The sequence below is a fragment of the Schistocerca cancellata genome, chromosome 2 (genome assembly GCF_023864275.1).
Source record: "Schistocerca cancellata isolate TAMUIC-IGC-003103 chromosome 2, iqSchCanc2.1, whole genome shotgun sequence".
In the NCBI taxonomy this organism is placed as follows: Eukaryota; Metazoa; Arthropoda; class Insecta; order Orthoptera; family Acrididae; genus Schistocerca; species Schistocerca cancellata.
In genome coordinates this window covers 1,117,342,070-1,117,366,499 of record NC_064627.1, presented here as the reverse complement: position 1 = coordinate 1,117,366,499, position 24,430 = coordinate 1,117,342,070, and the positions used below count along the sequence as shown (strand labels likewise).

At 39.1% G+C, this 24,430-nt stretch overlaps 1 protein-coding gene across 6 annotated transcripts in view; it reads right to left on the bottom strand.

Annotated features, from left to right (window-relative positions):
- LOC126163154 (protein CLEC16A homolog) overlaps positions 1-24,430 on the bottom strand; it is a 212,618-nt gene that overhangs the window by 80,861 nt on the left and 107,327 nt on the right. For all 6 annotated transcript variants that reach the window (XR_007535169.1, XR_007535168.1, XM_049920088.1 and 3 more), the window contains exons 13-15: positions 17,365-17,526; positions 6,414-6,552; positions 1,407-1,558 (exon numbers count right to left, since the gene is read on the bottom strand). Coding sequence is in view for 4 of the 6 variants with exons in the window: in XM_049920088.1 (XP_049776045.1) it covers positions 1,407-1,558; positions 6,414-6,552; positions 17,365-17,526 (453 nt within the window). In the remaining 2 variants the exon portion in view is untranslated. The remainder of the gene's footprint in view (positions 1-1,406; positions 1,559-6,413; positions 6,553-17,364; positions 17,527-24,430) is intronic.

The window sequence follows — 24,430 nt, the reverse complement described above, 5'->3', positions numbered from 1 at the left end:
AATAATTTGACTTACCCTGTAGAAAACAGGCAGATGTGTTGAACGTATTGGAAATTGATTTTGGCCCTGCCTAATATATGACTTACGTCACGTGATCTGATGTCACAGTCACCAAGGCTGTGAAGTGTGAAAAGTATTGTTTTTTTTTATTGAAGTGTCAAAGTTATCAATGTTACTACTGTGGAGTTATAACCTACAAACATAGAAAACTTAGAGTTCACCAAATTCTGATGATAATCTGTGATGTCAATGACTATCTAAACATAAAACTTTCTAAAAGGAAGAACATTCACGATGAAGCTGGTATCTTTTATAATTTACTTCCTGTAAAACCATGTCCCATTAAGAGAGAAAAATGCCATGGGGCAAAAAATGCAAAGAAAGAATGGCAACACTATTATATGTAAACAATGATGGAAGTGAGAAGTTGCCTCCATTAGTAATAGGAGTTGGTTGTTACACTGATAATGATGATGATGATCAAGAAAAGAAGGCCCTTTCACCAAGTTTTGCTGTCGCTGTGCAATGAACTGATACCAGGTAGTTCGAAACATAAAAATGCTACTTTGTAATTATGAGTATAACAACAATGCTTGGATGACAACAGAAATCTTTATGAGACTTTTTAGACATTTAGATGCCAATATAGGTGCAGCAGGAAGGAAAATTGTACTTAGTATTGACCAATGTCCAGTAAATTTCGGAGGAACATAAATCTCGGTTTTCTTCTTCTGAACTGCACAAGTCATCTGCAGCCTCTGGGCCTGGGCTTCATACACTCAATATAGAGCAGCTGTTACGCAGAGGTCAATTTTCATCGAGAAGAAGGAAGTAATGAGACTCAGCATTCCACAGGGTGTGCATATGTTTGTTGCTGCCTGCAACTGTGTAACACAATATGCTGTGTTATTCTGCTTCATACAAGGCTGACTGTGGTACATCAGTTGCTGCTGAAGACGACAATATGAAAGACCCCTCTCAAGGTTGGTCACTGCTCTGGGAAAACACAGATCACAATGTGTGTGGGAACTGGGGAACAGCATGTGGTGAACATGAACACTCTTTGAAGAAAAATACAGGTCTGAAATGGTCTCTTGCGTAAGGTGGAATTTCTCCTCAACTGAGCTACAATGTGTAACTTTTTACACATATGAGTATCCTTTGCTGAATATCTTCCTTATACAATGAACGATTGTCTTCGCTTATTCCACAGTTAACATGGAACATTCTTACTGCCTTTCTTGTTTTACTGCACTCATTTCTTATATAAAGATTTGTTCTATTGTTTTCTTATTATATTTTTTGTTGCTCCTCTACCACATTGCATATTTGTTGCTCTTAATTTTGTGATCTCTCATCTTTTTCTCTTGCACTGAAGTTACTACTCACAATTAATATTATCTTACCTGAAGGAAACCAACAAATTTTGTAACACCCCATCCAAGGCGTCTTGTGTCAGGTTCAACAAGAATAAACTGCATTACATCAATAACAAGAAATCGTCGAATTTTGTGTCCTTCTTTGTTAACCACAGTGCATGCAATCAGGTCGCTGTTATCTGCACAAAGAAAAAGCCACATGAAACATGGACACAATATAGCAACAATTTCAACAATAAACCAAATCCTAAAATAGTAACTGGAAGCATGGTGTCAGATGATCACATGAAAATATAGATAATGCAGACTGGTTTTATGGTATATTGATATATATGGTATATTGATGATGATGATGATGATGATGATGATAATTTTTACTTTTTGGACCATCTGACTACAACTGAATGAAACACAGTGCTGTGAAATGTGGGGAAAAAATGCATTTATAACAAGAGGAACAGCACCAAAAATGGGACAGAAATGTAATATGTACAAAATCGTTCATGCAACCTGCCATTGAAGATGCCTTGCACAGAATAAAAGCAAAACGTGTATGGTACAAAAATTGTGTTTCATTCAGTTGTAGTCAGACAGTCCAAAAAGTAAAAATTATCAATATACTGTAATATTAAATGCATCTGAGGTAGACAGGACTACAAAAGTTGAAAATGTTAATACAGACTGGTTTACTTACTTCAAGGAAACACTGAAGCCCTGTAATATGTTTCGACTACACTACCTTGTCCTTCTATTTATTTGGTCTCTGGTAGATACATCACAAGCCCAACAATACCACAATTTTTTACTAATGTATTTTTTTAAGTTTTATTACTTCATTTTCTCAAGTCATAAGATCTCTTGATTTATACAATTCCCAACACCTACCCATATGTATCACCCCAGTTTAGGAATGAAAACAAGACCCTTGGCATTCTAACATTTTCTGCCCATTAGCAAACATCTTTTCCTGTTTGCAGGGCATTAACTAACCCAAAGCAGATAAATAAATAATCCACACTGCCTACAATGGAAAACCCAGGACAGAATGGAACAATATTGTGAAAAGGGAAGTTGCTACTCACCATATAGCGGAGATGCTGAGTCGCAGATAGGCACAACATAAAGACTGTCACAAATATAGCTTTCAGCCAGTAAGGCTTTTGTCGAAATTAGATGACACAACACACACACACACACACACACACACACACACACACACACACACACATAAATGCATCTCACACACATATGACTGCAGTCTCAGGCATCTTAGGCCAAGATGTCTGAGACTGCATTCATGTGTGTGCGAGCTACGTTTGAGTGAGTGTGTATGTGTGTGTTTGTCGACTAATTTTGAGGAAAGCCTTACTGGCCGAAAGCTATATTTGTGACAGTCTTTTTGTTGTGCCTATCTGCAACTCAGCATCTCCGCTATATGGTAAGTAGCAACTTCCCTTTTCACCACACTGACACATTGCCTACAGGAATACAATGTAAGTCAACATCACGTATTGAAGTAAAACTCGCTGATTAGTAAGGGCAGTACTCTAGTTCAGAACTAAAAGTTATAGTTTTAAAACTTCACAGATACTTTAATCAGCACAGAAACTAAGAGGAAGTAATATAGCCTGGAATACATGACCTGGGGATCATTGACAATGAGAATAAAGGAATACTCCATCCTTCAGATGGCATGCTTTTGTCTAATACACCTGGAACCAAACAAATGCTTCAAGTGAATCTCAAATAACTTCAGTGCACATGGGCACCTAATACATTTGCCACAGGGAGAATGAAGAAGGAAAAGAAAAATGATGATACAAACAATTTTTAACCAGAACCTCATAACCATTTCACACCATGCTAATACATGAAATAGGTAGAAAAAGGATGGATAGAAGAGAAAGTTTACTGCTTGCTAAGAACAACACTGTGAAAAAGCAAAGCGATGATTAAGGAAATCAGATGTATCCATCCAGCATTTGCCATCACTGATTTATGAAAGCCAAAGAAAATCTACATCGGGGGAGGGGGGATTTGAATCCCATTCCTCTTGAACGCAAGTCCAGTGTCTCGATCACCACGCCGTCTAGCTCGGTGACAATATCTGTGAGGCGATAGCAATTAGACTCTGTTTGCCATTGTCATACTACCTGCCACAGAAATAACAAGAGAAATTCTTTATATAAGATACACACAACTGAACAAATAGATAATACATGTTGTGACACAAATATCCAAGAGATTAATTGTGTAAATTTCAAGTTTCAAAACTTAAATGAATAACACCATTAATTGTGTGTAAAATGTAATCTCCTTTAAATAAATACACACTGCCAATTAAAATGAAATCATTTTATGGAGCTCAAATACATATAAAAGTGGCAAACATTCACAAGCCATTGATAAAAGACATGAAAAATAGCTAAGAATATTAAATGGACTTGCTGTTTAAACAGTTATGGATCTCAACAGCGTCTATCCAGACTAACAAATTTATTCACATATCTACACAACATATAGAAAAGATTGTGTGCAGCACACAAGCAGTGAGAAATTGCCAATTAGTTTAGCTGACCACAAAATGTGATCTGTACACAATTCACACAGTGGTACTAAAATTCAGTCTTAACATTTAATAAACTTACAGAGAACTTCCAGAAACATAAGAAAAGGCTATCTTCACAAAAATATGTTACGCTGTGTGTCTCAAATAAGAGTCAATACACTCCCTCCCCACACAGTAATATTACCTGTGTGTGACAGTCGAGAGGAGTAGAATATAAAGAGCAAGCCTTTGGGGAAAGGGACTAAACTGAAGTAAGAAATTGTGGGTGAGTACTTTCTACCTGGAATGTGCACAGCAGAATGACACCTGATGTGCAAAGGAGCTCAACAAACAAACGGACAGACAGACAGACAGGCAGGCAGGCAGGCAGGCAGGCAGGCAGGCAGGCAGACAGACAGAACAGAAAGTTGCTCAGGTTTGGTGGTCAATAGATTATCAATCGCCCCTTTTCATGTCTTTTATTTTGAGGAGTGGGACGATTAGAATACAGTATTCCACATCTCAGAACACAGCCAGAAATGAGTCTGTCCTAGCAACTGATATGGTTGGGTTATTCAAAACCTGGGTTATATTGCCTAGTAAGAGACATTCAGACCGATGACTGATTGACTGTGGCTACAGGAAAGATTAAACATTAACCTTACTTCAGGACTTGGGGGGGGGGGGGGGGGATATTGTCCATCTGTAAAGCCTCTGACATGGTTATTAATATACAGGGTTATTACAAATGATTGAAGCGATTTCACAGTTCTACAATAACTTTATTATTTGAGATATTTTCACAATGCTTTGCACACACATACAAAAACTCAAAAAGTTTTTTTAGGCATTCACAAATGTTCGATATGTGCCCCTTTAGTGATTCGGCAGACATCAATCCGATAATCAAGTTCCTCCCACACTCGGCGCAGCATGTCCCCATCAATGAGTTCGAAAGCATCGTTGATGCGAGCTCGCAGTTCTGGCACGTTTCTTGGTAAAGGAGGTTTAAACACTGAATCTTTCACATAACCCCACAGAAAGAAATCGCATGGGGTTAAGTCGGGAGAGCGTGGAGGCCATGACATGAATTGCTGATCGTGATCTCCACCACGACCGATCCATCGGTTTTCCAATCTCCTGTTTAAGAAATGCCGAACTGGCATTCTGCTTTAGCCTTTTCCGTAAGATTTTCCAAACCGTCGGCTGTGGTACGTTTAGCTCCCTGCTTGCTTTATTCGTCGACTTCCGCGGGCTACACGTGAAACTTGCCCACACACGTTCAACAGTTTCTTCGCTCACTGCACGCCGACCCGTTGATTTTCCCTTACAGAGGCATCCAGAAGCTTTAAACTACGCATACCATCGCCGAATGGAGTTAGCAGTTGGTGGATCTTTGTTGAACTTCATCCTGAAGTGTCGTTGCACTGTTATGACTGACTGATGTGAGTGCATTTCAAGCACGACATACGCTTTCTCGGTTCCTGTCGCCATTTTGTCTCACTGCGCTCTCGAGCGCTCTGGCAGCAGAAACCTGAAGTGCGGCTTCAGCCGAACAAAACTTTATGAGTTTTTCTACGTATCTGTAGTGTGTCGTGACCATATGTCAATGAAGGGGGCTACAGTGAATTTATGAAATCGCTTCAATCATTTGTAATAGCCCTGTATTTGAACAACTACTGCTACCGTTGCATATGCAATGATCTGAGGCAAGAAAGGGATATGATACCATTAAAGTGTGTGTTTGTAGCCCCTTATGTTCTGTACTTATGAGACATAAAATTATTTTTCTGAATTCCACATAAGGTGTCCAAGGACACCTCTAAGTGAAAATTGATTAAATCAAATGCTGTGATGGGTCTTTACAAAGGACAAGGCATTTTCCTCCACTTCCTTGTCCAATATTAGATCGTGTTTATAATTGGTGTATCATTGATATTTCCCTTTTTCGGTATTTTACTGAAGGGGAAAAGGAAATAATAAGAACATATAATTGCCACTGCTTCAGTATCACTTTGTTCCTGTCAGCATATATGAGTGTGTAAAGGCCATATAATGCTTTAAAAACACACCAATTTCTATATTACATAATTCTCTCTCTTCTTACTTTGGTTGCTGTATCATACATACATCCTACAGGCATTAAGAGCAGTCCACATTCACAATTACACAGCAGTGAAGAGTCCCCTTGTGTAATCAACATTATCTTTATGTAATCTTTACTTCTGTGTAAGGTAAATAAGGGATAAAAGAAAAGAGGGTTGGTGATGACTGTACGTGGGGAGTGGAGGAAGAGGGCAGGAAACAGTGAGGAGGGGAGAGAAGGATGAGAGAAGTAGCAAAAGTGGAAGGAAGCAACTAAAGTACACAGGGACAACAGATTTATCATTTATTTGAACATAGCAGTTGTTAACAAAATAATATATTAAAATAAAATATTACATGTTGGCTAAAAAACTTAACAAGTTTCATTAACCAGCACTTACTTAGGTCTAGAACAACATCAACTTGAACACATGACTGTGGGTTTGTGAGAGGCAACTGAGTTTCAGGCTCCCCTCTAAGGGTCAATGACAGATCTCTGACCAAGAAGAACACTCTTATTGCCCGCCTTGCCCGTTCAACCTGCAAATACGAATGCCTTTTGAAAAAATAAACAACCAAAGTTATTGTAAGCTACAGAAACACAGTTATGAATCTGCTCAAATGTTATGATTACAGTATTAAAAGAAAAGAAAATATTTTAATGGTAACAACAACTACAAAAAAATCGTATAATTTTAGTTTCAGGATTAAACATTTAAAAGGAGAAGCCAGCCGCTCTGCAACACATTAAAATCTCCACCCTAAATGCAAAAGGGTGGAGGACACAGAGGCATTTAAATTGGGCGGTTCACACATGGATTAATAGGCAGGAACAAATGCCCACAGAATACTATGTGATCAAACCAATCTCTGTTTTACACAAAACAAAAACAAAACAGAATCGTTTATTCCACCCAACTGTAATCTTTGAATTGCATTCTGAATAGGTTGCTCGTATTATGCTTTATTTTTGCATACATTATAGATGCATATAAAAATAAAGCATAATATGAGCAACATATTCACAATGCAATTCAAAGATTACAGTGGACACAAGAAAATGTAATCACAAACATAATGAAATGAAACTAGGATTTACATCATGTCAGATATTTTTAATTTTTGATATGTGCTAAGGCGCATTTATTTCCACTTGATACTGGCCGCATGATTGAGACTGCAATTATAGATTTTAAAAATAATAATTTTACGGTCAAAACATAAAGACGACGTTATTTACAAACTTTTACATGACTGTCAACCCCAGCTATGAGAAGTTAATCTTAGTTTTTTGTCAAGATTTCTCAAATATATTATTTTGCAAAGCCACAAAAATCTTTTGCCCAGACACACATTTCACTACTGGACTATATGGCTCACTCACAAGGCACACATGAAAAATATTGTTACCTAAATCACGTATTTCAAATTGAAAACACAGATTTTCATGCCACAATTTCCATGTTCAAAGTTCACTACCACGCCATAAGGAGTGCAGCAGTCATTATCCATTACCATACTATGGATCCTGCACTTATTATAATTTGGTGTTCTGTGATGGCACCAGAGAATTGAGCACATCGACACATCGTTGTATTCATGCACTTTTTACTTTGCAAACAGTTTCTTATGCACTTTAGTTGTGTTATCTAAATTAATACATATAGATCCAAGAAAAACTATAAATGAAGATTGTATAGAATGTAAGTTATTGACAATATTATGAAAAGGACAGATTGCTACTCACCATGTAGAGGAGATGTTGAGTCACAAATAGGCACAACAAAAAGACTTAAACATGTCAGCTTTCGGTCAAAATGCCTTCTTTAAACGAAACCTGTCTTTTAGTTAAAAAAGTAAATAGAGCTATAAACCATAAAGCCGAGAATCTCCCTTCTGAAATTATTGAACTGAGGGAGAAAATGAAAGATTGCTCTATACTTTTTAGAGATACTAAACTACAATATTTCTCAACAAAATATAAACTGCTCAGAAAAACATACAGAGAGTCCTTGACTAACCTAAAAGCACAGAAATATACCTCTGAAATAAGGAACTCTAGCTGTATCAGTAAAATTGCCTGGAAAATAATGCATAAAGAAAGTGGGAAACAGAAATCCTGTGAACACTATTTTTACACGATATGATCCAGCCTGCAAATGTGAGAAGTGTATTTACATTGTGACCTCTTCACGTCTGTGTCTTCCATCCAAGAACAAATGATAGACTCCCTGCCGGATTCAGTGTCATCCCGCACAATTGGTGGAGTCCAGCAGCAACTGGACTATGGAGTTACCATCTGTGGGTATGCTACTGTTAACACCACTAGAAAAACAGCTGCATTCGGAATGTTACTATGACAGACTAGCTTGGACTGCTGATTGGCATTGAATTGTATTCAGTGATGAATTGCAGTTGACAAAACTATTGTCTCTATTGAGGTCAAAGTTGAGTGTGACAGTGAAGCCATCTGGTCGTGCATAATAGATGGTGAAACCAATTAATTGCTGGATGTTTTCACTGGCCACCCGATTCTGCCGTGACAGTTCTAGAGTCATTCAAAGAAAGTCTATGGTCAATAGCGTGTAAATACCCAGATCATACCATACTAGTTGGAGATAAATTTAACCTACCGAGTGTAGACTGGTATGTCTATGGATTCATTGCAGGGGGTACAGACAGACAGTCATGCAAAATACTTTGGAATATGTTTTCTGAAAAACTGTCTTGAACAGCTAGCTCAGCAGCCCACACACAATAGAAATATCTTAGATCTTGTAGCTGCAAATAGGCCAGACCTTACCAGAAATGTCAGTATAAAAACGAGGATTAGTGATCATGATGTCATTATAGCAACTATGATTATGAAATTATTAGAGAGATGCACCAAACAGCTGCTTATAATAAGTAATCTTTATTTACAACAGACTGTTTCAGCTTTATCGCCATTTTCAAGTACACCTAGATTGATGTGATGTCCATATTACTTCACTAGTGGACTGTTTTATAGCTGTCACTGTTTTAATAGGATGGTAAATGAAGTCAAGATGTTGAAAATAAAATGTTAATTATGATGTGACAGCAGTTTGACAGTTCCACTCTTACGACGCTATATGTTTACCAATAGCGTCGTGAGAGTGGAACTGTCACACTGTGGTCACATCATAATTAAAATTTTATTTTTGACATCTTGATGTCATTTACCATCTTATTAAAACACTGACAATTATAAAACAGTCCACTAGTGACTTAATATAGAAGTCACGTCAATCTAGACGTACTTGAAAATGGTGATAAAGTCGAAACAGTTTGTCGTAAATAAAGATTACTTATTATAAGCAGCTATTTGGTGCATCTATTCTAATAATCCTATCGTTATCAGACATAATAGAGCAGAGAAGCAGTTACTAGAACCTCACTTAGACAGTGAATTGACAGCACTTTTTTCAGGTAAGATTGACATAGAGGAATTATGGACAAAGTTGAAACAGATCATAAATCATGGTCTGGAGAGTGATATGCCTAATACATGGATAAAGGAGGGAAAAGACCCACCAAGTTAACAATATTCACAGGATGCCGAGGAAGCAGAGGCTGCTACCCACTCAGTTCAAAAGGGAATGCACAAATGACGGCAAGCGAAGGTTGCTAGAGATTCGTGCATCCGTGAAAAGATTTACGGGCAAAGCACACAGCAACTAAGACTGCCACACCTTAGCAAAAGATCTGGCAAGAGAATGCAAGAAAATTCTGGTCTTACCTAAAATCCCTAAGCGGATCTAAGGCTACCATTCAGTCCCTTGTTGACCAGTGTGGTTAGACAGTTGAAGACAGCAAAACAAAAGGAGAAGTTTTAAATTTCACATTCAAGAAACTGTTCACACAGGAGAACCACACAAACATACTGTCATTTGACCATCAGACAGACTCTCGTATAGACGACATAGTAAAAAGCATCCCTGGTGTAGAGAAACAACTGAAAGATTTGAAAGCAAATAAATCACCAGGTCCAGACAGAATCCCAGTTTGATTTTACAAAGAGTGCTGTAAGACATTGGCCCCTTGCCTAGCTTGCATTTATCGTGAAATTTCTCGCCCAGCACAAAGTACCAGGCGACTGGAAAAACGTGTGGGTGACTCCAGTGCATAAGACAGGTAAAAGAACGGACTTACAAAATTACAGACCAATATCCCACACTTCTGTTTGCTTTGGAGTAATTGAATATATTCCCAGTTCAAATATAATAAACTTTCTTGAGACTAAGAAGCTTATATCCATGAATCAGCGTGATTTAGAGAGTATCGCTCATGCAAAACTCAGGTTGCCCTTTTCTCACGATATGCTGTGAACAATGGATGAAGGACAACAGGCAGATTCCATATTTCTAGATTTCCAGAAAGCATTTGATATGATGCCCCAAATTTCAAATAGGATGGGGCCCCTCCACACCCACACCAACGTGGTGACCAAACCAAAAGTTCTACTGTCACCTCCGTAAACATGTTAGTTTTTTAATCAGGCGTCACAGGATGCGGGCTGTGATGTTATCCATGCGTCTGGGTAAGATTACTCATTAACATGGTCCATCAGGAGATAGAAGTGGTCGAAAACGATTGAAGGGTAGCGGTTGTAAGGGCAGAGGAAAAAAAGTGCCAAGGCCAGCGCCAAGGGAAAAAAAACCTCTGCGACAGTAGGACGGGTAGTAAGGGCAGTAGCGGCTTGCTAGCTGCGACAGAGCATGCAAGTTGAGGAAAGGTTAGCGTGAGGTATCGTGCAACGTTACCTATGTGCTGAGTCTTCGTTAGCTGGGTCAGTCCGGGTGCTGCGGCTGGGCCATGATGCCACATTGCAGGCTGTTATGAAGGTAGAGTATGGAATAAGTTCACAGATATCCGAGTGGCTCAAGGGCTCCTTAAATAATAGAACCCCGTATGTTCTCAATGGCGAATGTTCATCAGAGACAAGAGTATCTTCAGGAGTGCCCCAGGGAAGTGTGATAGGACCACTGTTTTTCCCGACACACAAATTATTTGGCAGACAGGGTGGACAGCAATCTGCGGTTGTTTTCTGATGATACCATGGTGTATGGTAAGGTGTTGAAGTTGAGTGACTGTAGGAAGATACAAGATGACTGGGACAAGATTTCCGGTTGGTGTCAAGAATGGCAGGCAGTGCTAAATGTGGAAAAATGTAAGTTAATGTGGATGAGTGGGAAGATCAAATCTGTAATCTAGTGACATGCTTGGCACAGTCAAGTCATTTAAATATCTGGGTGTAATGTAGCAAAGCGATATGAGCTGGAACAAGCATGTGAGAACTATGGTAGGGAAGGCAAATGGTGGAGTCTGGCTTGTTGGAAGAATTTGAGGAAAGAGTGGTTCACCTGTAAAGAAGACTGCATACAGGACACTGGTGCAACATATTTTTTGGAACTGCTCAAGTGTTTGGGATCCATTGTTGTTGTGGTCTTCAGTCCTGAGACTGGTTTGATGCAGCTCTACATGTTACTCTATCCTGTACAAGCTTCTTCATCTCCCAATACGTACTGCAGCCTACATCCTTCTGAATCTATTTAGTGTATTCATCTCTTGGTCTCCCTCTATGATTTTTACCCACCACGCTGCTCTCCAATACTAAATTGGTGATCCCTTGATGCCTCAGAACATGTCCTACCAACCGATCCCTTCTTCTTGTCAAGTTCTGCCACAAACTCCTCTTCTCCCCAATCCTATTCAATACTTCCTCATTAGTTACGTGATCTACGCATCTAATCTTCAGCATTCTTCTGTAGCACCACATTTCAAAGGCTTCTATTCTCTTCTTGTCCAACCTATTCATCGTCCACGTTTCACTTCCATACATGGCTACACTCCATACAAATACTTTCAGAAACGACTTCCTGACACTTAAATCTATACTCGATCTTAACAAATTTCTCTTCTTCAGAAACGCTTTCCTTGCCATTGCCAGTCTACATTTTATATCCTCTCTACTTCGACCATCATCGGTTATTTTACTCCCTAAATAGCAAAACTCCTTCACTACTTTAAGTGTCTCATTTCCTAATCTAATTCCCTCAGCATCGCCTGACTTAATTCGACTACATTCCATTATTCTCATTTTGCTTTTGTTGATGTTCATCTTATATCCTCCCTTCAAGACACTGTCCATTCCGTTCAACTGCTCTTCCAAGTCCTTTGCTGTCTCTGACAGAATTACAATGTCATCGGCGAACCTTAAAGTTTTTATTTCTTCTCCATGGATTTTAATACCTACTCCGAATTTTTCTTTTGTTTCCTTTACTGCTTGCTCAATATACAGATTGAATAACATCGGAGAGAGGCTACAACCCTGTCTCACTCCCTTCCCAACCACTGCTTCCCTTTCATGTCCCTTGACTCTTATAACTGCCATCTGGTTTCTGTACAAATTGTAAATAGCCTTTTGCTCCCTGTATTTTACCCCTGCCACCTTCAGAATTTGAAAGAGATTATTCCAGTCAACATTGTCAAAAGCTTTCTCCAAGTCTACAAATGCTAGAAACGTAGGTTTGCCTTTTCTTAATCTAGCTTCTAAGATAAGTCGTAGGGTCAGTATTGCTTCACGTGTTCCCATATTTCTACGGAATCCAAACTGATCTTCCCCGAGGTCAGCTTCTACCAGTTTTTCCATTCGTCTGTACAGAATTCGCGTTAGTATTTTGCAGCTGTGACTTATTAAACTGACAGTTCGGTAATTTTCACATCTGTCAACCCCTGCTTTTTTTGGGATTGGAATTATTATATTCTTCTTGAAGTCTGAGGGTATTTCGCCTGTCTCATACATTTTGCTCACCCGATGGTAGAGTTTTGTCAGGACTGGCTCTCCCAAGGCTGTCAGTAGTTCTAATGGAATGTTGTCTACTCCCGGGGCCTTGTTTCGACTTAGGTCTTTCAGTGCTCTATCAAATCTTCACACAGTATCATATCTCCCATTTCATCTTCAGCTACATCCTCTTCCATTTCCATAATATTGTCCTCAAGTACATCGCCCTTGTATAGTCCCTCTATATACTCCTTCCACCTTTCTGATTTCCCTTCTTTGCTTAGAACTGGGTTTCCATCTGAGCCCTTGATATTCATACAAGTGGTTCTCTTTTCTCCAAAGGTCTCTTTAATTTTCCTATAGGCAGTATCTATCTTACCCCTAGTGAGGTAAGCCTCTACGTCCTTACATTTGTCCTCTAGCCATGCCGGCTTAGCCATTTTGCACTTCCTGTCAATCTCATTTTTGAGACGATTTTATTCCTTTTTGCCTGCTTCATTTACTGCATTTTTATATTTTCTCCTTTCATCAATTAAATTCAGTATTTCTTCTGTCACCCAAGGATTTCTACTAGACCTCGTCTTTTTACCTACTTGATGCTCTGCTGCCTTCACTACTTCATCCCTCAAAGCTATCCATTCTTCTTCTACTGTATTTCTTTCCCCCATTCTTGTCAATTGTTCCTTTATGCTCTTCCTGAAACTCTCTAAAACCTCTGGTTCCTTCAGTTTATCCAGGTCCCATCTCCTCAAATTCCCACCTTTTTGCAGTTTCTTCAGTTTTAATCTACAGTTCATAACCAATAGATTGTGGTCAGAGTCCACATCTGCCCCTGGAAATGTCTTACAATTTAAAATCTGGTTCCTAAATCTCTGTCTTACCATTACATAATCTATCTGATACCTTTTAGTATCTCCAGGGTTCTTCCATGTATACAACCTTCTTTCATGATTCTTAAACCAAGTGTTAGCTATGATTAAGTTGTGCTCTGCGCAAAATTCTACCAGGCGGCTTCCTCTTTCATTTCTTAGCCCCAATCCATATTCACCTACTATGTTTCCTTCTCTCCCTTTTCCTACTCTCGAATTCCAATCACCCATGACTATTAAATTTTCGTCTCCCTTCACTACCTGAATAATTTCTTTTATCTCATCATACATTTCATCAATTTCTCTGTCATCTGCAGAGCTAGTTGGCATATAAACTTGTACTACTGTTGTAGGCGTGGGCTTCGTGTCTACCTTGGCCACAATAATGCGTTCACTATGTTGTTTGTAGTAGCTTACCCGAACTCCTATTTTTTTCTTCATTATTAAACCTACTCCTGCATTACCCCTGTTTGATTTTGTATTTATAACCCTGTATTCACCTGACCAAAGGTCTTGTTCCTCCTGCCACCGAACTTCACTAATTCCCACTATATCTAACTTTAACCTATCCATTTCCCTTTTTAAACTTTCTAATCTTCCTGCCCGATTAAGGGATCTGACATTCCACGCTCCGATCCACAGAACGCCAGTTTTCTTTCTCCTGATAACGACGTCCTCCTGAGTAGTCCCCACCTGGAGGTCCGAATGGGGGACTATTTTACCTCCGGAATATTTTACCCAAGAGGATGCCATCATCATTTATCCATACAGTAAAGCTGCATGCCCTCGGGAAAATTACGGCTGTAGTTTCCCCTTGCTTTCAGTCGTTCGCAGTACCAGCACAGCAAGGCCGTTTTGGTTAATGTTACAAGGCCAGATCAATCATCCAGACTGTTGCCCCTGCAATTACTGAAAAGGCTGCTGCCCCTCTTCAGGAACCATATGTTTGTCTGGCCTCTCAACAGATACCCCTCCATTGTAGTTGCACCTACGGTACGGCTATCTGTGTCGCTGAGGCACGCAAGCCTCCCCCCCCAACGGCAAGGTCTATGGTTCATGGGGGGGGGGGGGGGGGGGGGGGGTTGGGATCCATACCAGCTATGATTAAAAGTAGACACTGAACCAATTCGGAGGTAGGCTCCTAGATTTGTTACCATTAGGTTCAAACAACACATAAGTGTTACAGAGATGCTGTGGGAGCTCAAATGGGAGTACGTGGAGGGAAGACGATGTTCTTTTCGAGAAAGGCTACTGAGAAAATTCAGAGAACCGCCATCTGAAGCTGACTGCCAAATAATTCTACTGCCACCAACATACTTTGTGCACAAGGATGGATCACGAAGATAAGACACTAGAAATTAGGGCTCATACAGAGGGATATAGATAGTCTTTTTCCCTTGCTTTATTTAGGAGTGGAACAAGGAAGGGGGGTTGGGATCCATACCAGCTATGATTAAAAGTAGACACTGAACCAATTCGGAGGTAGGCTCCTAGATTTGTTACCATTAGGTTCAAACAACACATAAGTGTTACAGAGATGCTGTGGGAGCTCAAATGGGAGTACGTGGAGGGAAGACGATGTTCTTTTCGAGAAAGGCTACTGAGAAAATTCAGAGAACCGCCATCTGAAGCTGACTGCCAAATAATTCTACTGCCACCAACATACTTTGTGCACAAGGATGGATCACGAAGATAAGACACTAGAAATTAGGGCTCATACAGAGGGATATAGATAGTCTTTTTCCCTTGCTTTATTTAGGAGTGGAACAAGGAAGGAAATAACTAGTAGTGATACAGGGTAGCCTCCGCCACCCACCATACAGTGGCTTGTGGAGCACCTGTGTAGATGTAGATGCACTACCCTAGATGACCATCACTGGTGAGTATGGCAGAAGCCTGGGAGAAATGTTCTGGAAAAGCACAGCAGCATTAATCCTGGCATCTTAGAGTGGGGAGCCATAGAATATGACTTCAGGCCACGGCTAGTAAGGACTGAGGGAACTCCGATGGCACAATGGTACATCACAAACATTCAGCATCCTCGTGTGTTACCTCTCGAGTAACGGTATTGTGGTGCCATTTTTCAACAGGACAATTCTCATCCACAGATGACACACGTGTCAACAGACTATCTGTGTGATGCTGAGGGACTCCTGTGTCCACCAAGATCCCCACATCTGTTTCTGAAAGAGAATGTGTGCGATCAGCTCAGATGTCAACTTTGTTCTAGTGTCAGTATCTTAGGTATCAAGGAAGAGTTACAGCAGTTGTCGGCAGGCTTATCTCAGGAGAGGATACAAATGGCTCCGTTACACCATTTACAAACAAATAAGTGAATACATCAAGGCCAGAAGAGCTGAAATGTAATACTGAGAAGTGTTGCAGCAAAGTTTTTGTAAATTTCAGCCTAGTTTTGTAATTACTGAGCTAAAATCATAGGCCACCACAACCTGTGAAATTTAATTTCCCTTCATTTCCTCCTTCCCTTCTTGGTGCACTGTATTTCAGTCACTGTTACTCTTTGAGTTGAGTCATATCATAGTGGAATGCTTGGACTTTCCTGTAATGCAAGATTCCTCTTCTGATACTGGGCATAATATAAATGCAATGACAGTGCATGAACTGTACAATGCAGCTGAGGCTGGGCAGTCAAATCATGTATGAGATAGCACAATGTATGCATGTTGCTGTTATCGATACATTATTTAGTTTCTTCTTTGGTTAACTGAGAAGTACAGTATGCAAACAGAACAGAGACATAGAAGTTACATGGATCCAATTATCAGTATTATCAAATTTTAACTTGAATTCAGCTATTCCTATTGCAGAATGATATTGTTTTAAGAGTATGGGGCATACAGAACTTATCTACTAATGACAACCATAATATTAACCTAACTGCACTTATACCTAGTTGCTGGTAAGAGAGAAACACTGAACAACAAATAGTTGAGTGGAAGGGATGGTGTGTGGCAGAGTAATCTCATGTATTTTAGAACAATAAATTGAGCCAATGATACAATTGCTTTCATTTCAAATTACCTTCAAGCAACAGAAGTGCAGCACGGTGAATTACTGAGACGTTGTGGAATAAACAGGTCCATGATTAATTCAATCAAACTAGATGTGTCCTGCTTGTAAGCTATCATTGACTAAAATTATCAGTGTCCTAAATTGAAATTTTATAAACAATAGAAAATGGAAAAGAGGGGAGGGGGCTAGGTTTTTAGTACAAGACAGCCAGAAACATGCAGTCTGAAGTTACACTAACAGCAAATGTAAACAGTTTTGGAAGATATTAGAAAATAACTTATTAGTAATTACAGGAAAAACCACAACTAAACACACTGGTGAAGTACCCACATACCTTTTAACCAAAGTATAAGTATTCTTGCCATTTTTTATTACTGTGTGACATTACTTCGTGGATACATACGATCAGTATTCAGGAAATGTGTGCCAAACCGGCAATTAAACATCAACACTTACTTTTCATTACTGTTTTCCAGCAGAAATTAGGCACACAACACACTTAATAGCTGAAACTTCTGAAACGGTGCGACTCCTCTCCTTTCACTCAAAATTCCGTGCAAGTACTTCAACAGAATACTTATACTCCCACAAGGATTAATACGGTACCAAGTTAACCTGATATGTTCTAACACATAAGGACATTACCTCTCCGCATGGTAACCGTTTGCTAAATTCAATTCCTGTCATAGGAGTTCCTGTTGGTGGCAGTAGAATGTTGGAATCCATCATAAGCCACTCTACATTCAGTGGGCGTTTCTTCATTTCATTGTATTCATCTTCAAACATGTCGAGAAATATTTCTTCACTCTGAATGGGCAAACAAATTAGATGTACATGCAACAAATAAAATCCTGTGACTGTAACAAGAGATACACATACATATTCCGACTGCTTTAAGTATGAACAAATAAACTTTAGTTTTACTGGTACAAAAATACTTTGTTCACTTTTGCCTTCAAAAAAAGCTCTCTAGAAAACAAGGAAAAAAAAAATTTAACTTTTCTGTTATAACATACTCATATTTCAGAAGAAATAGAGACATACGGAGGGGCAATTAATAACTTGAAAAAGATAACCAATACTGAAATTTCAAGCCACTGTTAACAAGCAAAGAATGTATCATATGACCACCCACATATCACAAAGACAAGACAAAACAAAACTAAAATCCTGTTTTGGAGAAAAGAGTCTTCCTCACTTGTAGCAAACAACAGTAAAAACAGAAAAGTGATGAATGCCACAAAAAGTGGAAAAGAGAGGAACAATTTTTTCAGAACTCAAGTCAATATTGGAAAAAGGTAAGGGAAAGCAGACACTAACATGTTTGTTTGAAATGTGGGTTCAAAACAGTTCGAGCTTTCAATGACCCTTGTGATGACCATCATCTGCAGCAATGTGGCATCAACTACTGAATATAGGCCCCCTACAGACTATTAAATTCTCAGTCACTACTCTCCACTTGGAATTCAACAAAGAACATACCGTACTTGGTCCATCTATATATTTTCCATTCAGGTTGTTCCTCTACCAATTTGTTTATTTTGTTTTCTCTCCCAGTAATTCCCAATATGCATCTCTATATCATCACTGAACAAACCTTTGGTTTTAAATAGCTTTCACATTTAAAATCCATGACTCACTCCAGTAAGTTACAAGTGGCAATACACAACTATTGCACACTTTTATTTTTAAACACATCTGAAGCTTTGTTTTGAATGCCTTATTTACTTTATTGAATGTATTCTAGACCCTTTTGACACTTCTGTTTATTTTTATTGCTTTCCATACACTTTCTTGCAGTTGCCTTCAACATAAAAATTAAAATGTATCTACAAGTTCACTGTTCATTATAACTATTTTTTCTTCTCAATGTGTTGGCTTTACATTGTTTTATTATAATTTATTTTCAGTCAGTCCCCTCAATCCATAATTAGAGGTCATTAACAGTTCTCCCTCCAGTTCCCAGGAGAACTAATTTTTGCAGTCAACAGGATGAATATGTGATCACAAGAACCACAGGAATCATTGCTCACATAAACGAAGGATTGCCCCCATATAAACTTTTTAAATATAATGTACTCCTTAAGATGATAAGCACTAGTGGCTTGAAATGCAACACAAATGAATTAATGTTACACAACATTAACATTGAGGCTGGTTGCATTATAAAAGAACAACCTTCACTGTCACTTATGATGTAAAACATCGGTGACTAGTTTCTGTGTGTGTCTACATCTACCTCTATAGCGACATCTACATCTATACACTGCAAGCCACTTTACAGAGTGTGCCAAAGGGCACACTGCGTACCAGTGTCACTTCCCCCTTTTCCTTGTTTCAGTTGCGAATTATTTGTGAGTAGAACGATTGCCGGTAAGGCTCTGCATGAGCTCAAATTTCTCTAATTCTATCTTCATGGCCTTTCCATGAGAGATACATGTTGTTGTTGTTGTTGTTGTGGTCTTCCGTCCTGAGACTGGTTTGATGCAGCTCTCCACGCTACCCTATCCTGTGCAAGCTTCTACATCTCCCAGTACCTACTGAAACCTACATCCTTCTGAATCTGCTTAGTGTATTCATCTCTTGGTCTCCCTCTACGATTTTTACCCTCCACGCTGCCCTCCAATGCTAAATTTGTGATCCCTTGATGCCTCAGAACATGTCCTACCAACTGGTCCCTTCCTCTCGTCAAGTTGTACCACAAATTCCTCTTCTCCCCAATTCTATTCAATACCTCCTTATTAGTTATGTGATCTACCCATCTAATCTTAGATACGTAGGAGGAAGCAATTTATAGGCTGACCCTTCTCTTAACGTATTGTCTCAGAACTCTTTAACTGTAAAGCACACCACGATGCAGAACTCTTCTCTTGGAGCATCTGCCCATGGAGGTGGTTGAACACGAGACCGTAACAAAACTTGCTGTTCTTCTTTGGATCTTGTCTATTTCCCCTATTAGTCATATCTGGTATGGATCCCAGAGTGCTGAGCAGCATTCAAGTATTGGTCAAACGAGGCTTTTGTAAGGTACTTCCTTCCCTGATGGACTATATTTCCTGAGTATACTTTCAATGAATCTGTGCCTTACTGCAATTAATTCCATGTGGTCATCACACTTTAAATAGCTCCATGCACATGCTCCTAGCTATTTTATGTAAGCAACTGCTTCCGGTTACTGTTCTGCAATTGTGTAATCACATAATAATGCATCTATCTATGTATATACAATATGTTACATTTCTTCATGTTGAGGGTCAGCTGCAACTCCTTGTTGATCCTCTTATTGCATTTTGCTACAATTTTCTAGCACTGTGACTTCACTGTATATAACTGTAGCATCTGTCAAAAGCCTCATGAAACTTAAGACATTACGTAATAGGTATTTATATACACTGTTCAACGTAATGGTCCTATAACGCTCCCTTGGGGTATGCATGAAGTTACTTCTAAGTCTGAAGGCTTTTCCCCACTCAGAAAGATGTGCTGTGTTCCATTTGCTAAAAACTCTTCAATCCAATTACATGGTTGGTATGGTATCAGACGCCTTCCAGAAGCCCAGGAACACAGCATCTACTGCTTTCTGTATATCATGGATGAACAAAGCAAGCTGGGTTTCACCTGATCATTGTTTATAAAATCAATGTTTATTTCTGAAGAGGAGATTTCCAGTTTCACAAATATCATACTATGCATGGGTAAAATATGTTACAAAATTCAACAACAGACTGACATCTGGAGTATAGGCCTACAGTTTATGCATATGTTCGAGGATCCTTCTTGAAAATGAGAATGACATGTGCTTATTTCCAATAATTAGGAATGCTTCACACCTTCAGAGACCTACAGTACTGCCACAAGAAGAGTGGCAAGTTTTTTCGCATACTCTATTTAGAATTCTATTGGTATCCCACCAGGTTCAGTGGTCTTTCCTCTGTTGAGGGATTTCAATTGTTTTTCTATCTCATGGTCACTTATCTCGATGTACGTCATTTTGATGTTCATGCAATGATTTAAAGGAGGAACTACAATGTGATCCTTCTCTGTGAAACAGTTCTGGTAAAGGACTTTGAGTATTTCAGCCGTTTCTGCATCATCAATCATTTCAGTGCCATTATTGTCACGATGTATGGCTTGTGGCTTCAATCCATTTACCAATTTAACATAAGACCAAAACTTCTTAGACTTTTCTGTCATGTTGGTGGGCAGAATTTTGCTTTTGAATTCATTGACAGCTTCACAAATGGTTCTCCTTATGCTAATTTTGGCATAGTTCAGTTTTTGTTTCTCTGTGAGTCTTTGGTTATGTTTAAATTTGAAGTCAAGCTCTTTGCTTTCGCAGTAGCTTTTTAACACTGTTGTCAAACCAAAATAGGCCTTTCTGTGCATCTCACAACTCTGCTTGGGATATTCCTATGTAGAATGTATTGCAAATACTCTTCAAGTATTTCAATTGACATTCAACAATGTCAGTGCTGGAGATGAAATTTTCATGTTGATCTGTGAGGTAATTTGAAATCCATTTTTTGTTGGTCTTCCTACACACAAAGATCTTCCTATCTTTCTTAGTATTCCTATCTGCAGTCATATTCAGTAAGGCTGTAACAGTCTTGTGATCACTGATTCCCTGTTCTACAACAACTGAGTCAAAAACTTCAGTCTCTTTGTCACCAGTAGCTGTAAGATGTTACTTCCATAAGTCGGTCCATTGATTAACTACACAAAGTAATTTTTGGAGAAGACACTTAGAACAATTTCACGTGATTCCCTGTCCTTACTATCTGCCTTAATCACTTGAGTCCTCCAGTCTATAGTTGGTAAACTGAAATCTCTACCTAAAATTTTAACTTGACCAGTTACATGAAATATTCTTCAAGTTTGCCCACAAATGTTACACCACCACTAATGCTGAGGCAGAGGATCTACAAAAGCATCCAATGATCACTTTTAATCCAGCTCTTAACACTCATCTTCACACAAATTATTTCTCATTCTGAACCTGCACTAATCTCTCTTCATGTTACCACATTTTTTATGGCTATAAACACACGTCAGTGATACAAATTTCAATCTGGGTTTATAATTTCACTACTATTGACAGCTGGTTTTAGCCAGTTTTTACCACATAACAAGGGACACTAGGTTAAAACCTTTTCATACATGCTCCTGTAATTAACTAATACTACATAAACTTTCTCCAATCTGCTACAATGAATGCCACTCTGTCTGGCATCATAAGGAATCTTATCAGGTCTCTGCAGGGACTTCTCTAAACTAAAAAGCCCACACGTGCACACCACATGTGCTCTGCTACCCTAGTAACCACTTCCTGCATGTAGTGCATGCTTGACCTGTCAAAGGGGGTCCATCTGATAGTGGAGATAGAAAAATTCGCATCAAAGACCATCATAGAATTGTCTGAGCCTCTAATTTAAGTCTTCCACTTAGTTCCAAACCAGAGGTCCGCAATCGGTTATGGAAATAATGCTGCAAACGCTAGCTCTGCTTCCAGTCCATGAGAGGCACTCGTTACCTTCATCAAATCAGGCTGCTGTCTGTAGGAAACTAAACTGATCTGTGCACCCGGTGCACTTAACTCTTGGCAGCAGAGCTTCCTCGACATCTCGGATGACACCTTCTGGCAACCTAAAAGAGTAGGCACTGGCCTTCTTTCCTGACATGACCTCTATTTCCCTAAGGGGCTCCACCACATGTATAACACTGGAGGTACCAATGACAAGAAATCCCACTCTCTGCACTTGTCCACACCTCTCAGGAACATTGGCAGCAGTCCCAAAAGGTGAGGAATCCCATGCTGGCTCAGATGTATTTTTCAGCATTGAGCAATACCTCAAATCTGCTTTAAGGCTTAAGAGGACAGCCATGCACAGTCAGTACCCACTTTTGCCTTCTGCTCAAAGATTTGCAACCCACCACTGTTTACCAGTTGCTACCTGGTCGACTGGTCAGGATGTGCAAATCAGAGGGCACTGTGACATCAAGGATCCCAGGCTGTGGCCAACACAGCTTCCAGCTGTTTACAGACAATAGCCAATTCCCTCTGCATCTGTACACAACAGGCACAATCCCTTTCCATATTTCATGAATTTTTGTCTATATCACAAGTAATATAACATTAACTCAGAGGTTATTGGATGTAATCTAAGATCTGCTGCTATGCTACTTCTAATTTATGTAATGCTCCGAAGTCAGCTCACACAAAAATAATGCACTAACATTTACGCAAAAACCTATAGAGTAGGTTAAGTTAGTAAACACTAGTCTACAAGTAGGAAAGACAGGTGTAATTCACTTCTTTGCAGAAGTTCAAGGGCTTCCCAGAAAGTAATGCACTGCACGTTTCTTCTTCAACAATTCTTTATTGAACATAACAAAAATTACACACACAAAAGAATGGTGTTTCATCTACACACCATATTTTTCCACGTAATCTCCATCCCATTCTATGTCCTTCCTCCGGCGCAAAACAATGGTGAGTACACCCTGTCAGTACCAATCCTTGTCTTGGGGATGAAGCCAGTGCTTCATTGTGTGAATCACCTCCTCATCATTCTCAAAATGTCTTCCATGAATGGCATCCTTTAATGGCCCAGACAACTGACATCATCACCTTGCTGCAACATGTCAGATGTGACAGCCGTGGATGGTCTCCCAGAACACTGCAAATCATGGAGCTCTGCTGAAATGCCTTCTGATGACCTCACCCTCTGTGCCTACTGACCAACTGTACATCTGTTTACAGAAGATGCTCCATAGACTTTGCACAAGCGCTTGTAAATATTCCCCACAGTTTCTTTCTCTGCAATTTCTTCAATGATGGCACATTGCTTGTAATGTAAATCACCTACAGATGCCATTATGAAAGTCCTGCAGCTACAGTATCTGTCGAAAGTGACAGAAACTTGGCACACACACTCAGGAGACATCAAATAATACATACGTAACATATCGCATTCATAGCATTGTTTTCGGATGAGAAAAAATAAGTGGTGCACTACTTTCTGTGCAACCCTCATATGTGAAAACAAACTAAATTACTGTGCATAAAATAGAAACTGCATCTGTTCAGCTACGAAACAGCATATTGGTCGAGTGAACAGTACATTGTCTAAAAGTGATTACTGAAATAGTAGGTACTAAATATTTGCTTAGCTTACCTTAAGAGGTAAAATCAATAAATACGTACATCTTTGCTAAAATAATTTACAGTCTCATACCACTGAGCCACTAAAGTACTTACATAATTATACATTTTTAATTTTTTCTTACAAAAAGTCAAACGATTTTTCAAAATTATCTCATGTGTATGTTGTGAGATATGAGTGTTGACATATTCGTGCTTAGAACAGTGACATTAGACTATCGTGTAATTTACTCATTGCCAGAAACAGAATAAAGTACATTTTCCACAGGGCAATTAATTCATCAGTTATAGAAGTGGATAGATAGTATTCCAAATACCCAAATAAAATTACTAGCAGCCAGCTACTTCATTTTCAATGAACAAATAATGGTACTGGATTATTTAACCACTACATGAGCAACAATAACTAGTAACATGATAATGATAAGACCAAATGCCACATGGAAAATTACATTTCTAAACAAAATAAACGACTGTGACTGTGTTATAGTCTCACTACCAACAGTTGGCATAAACCTCAATTGATGTCATAAATCATTCATAAAATAC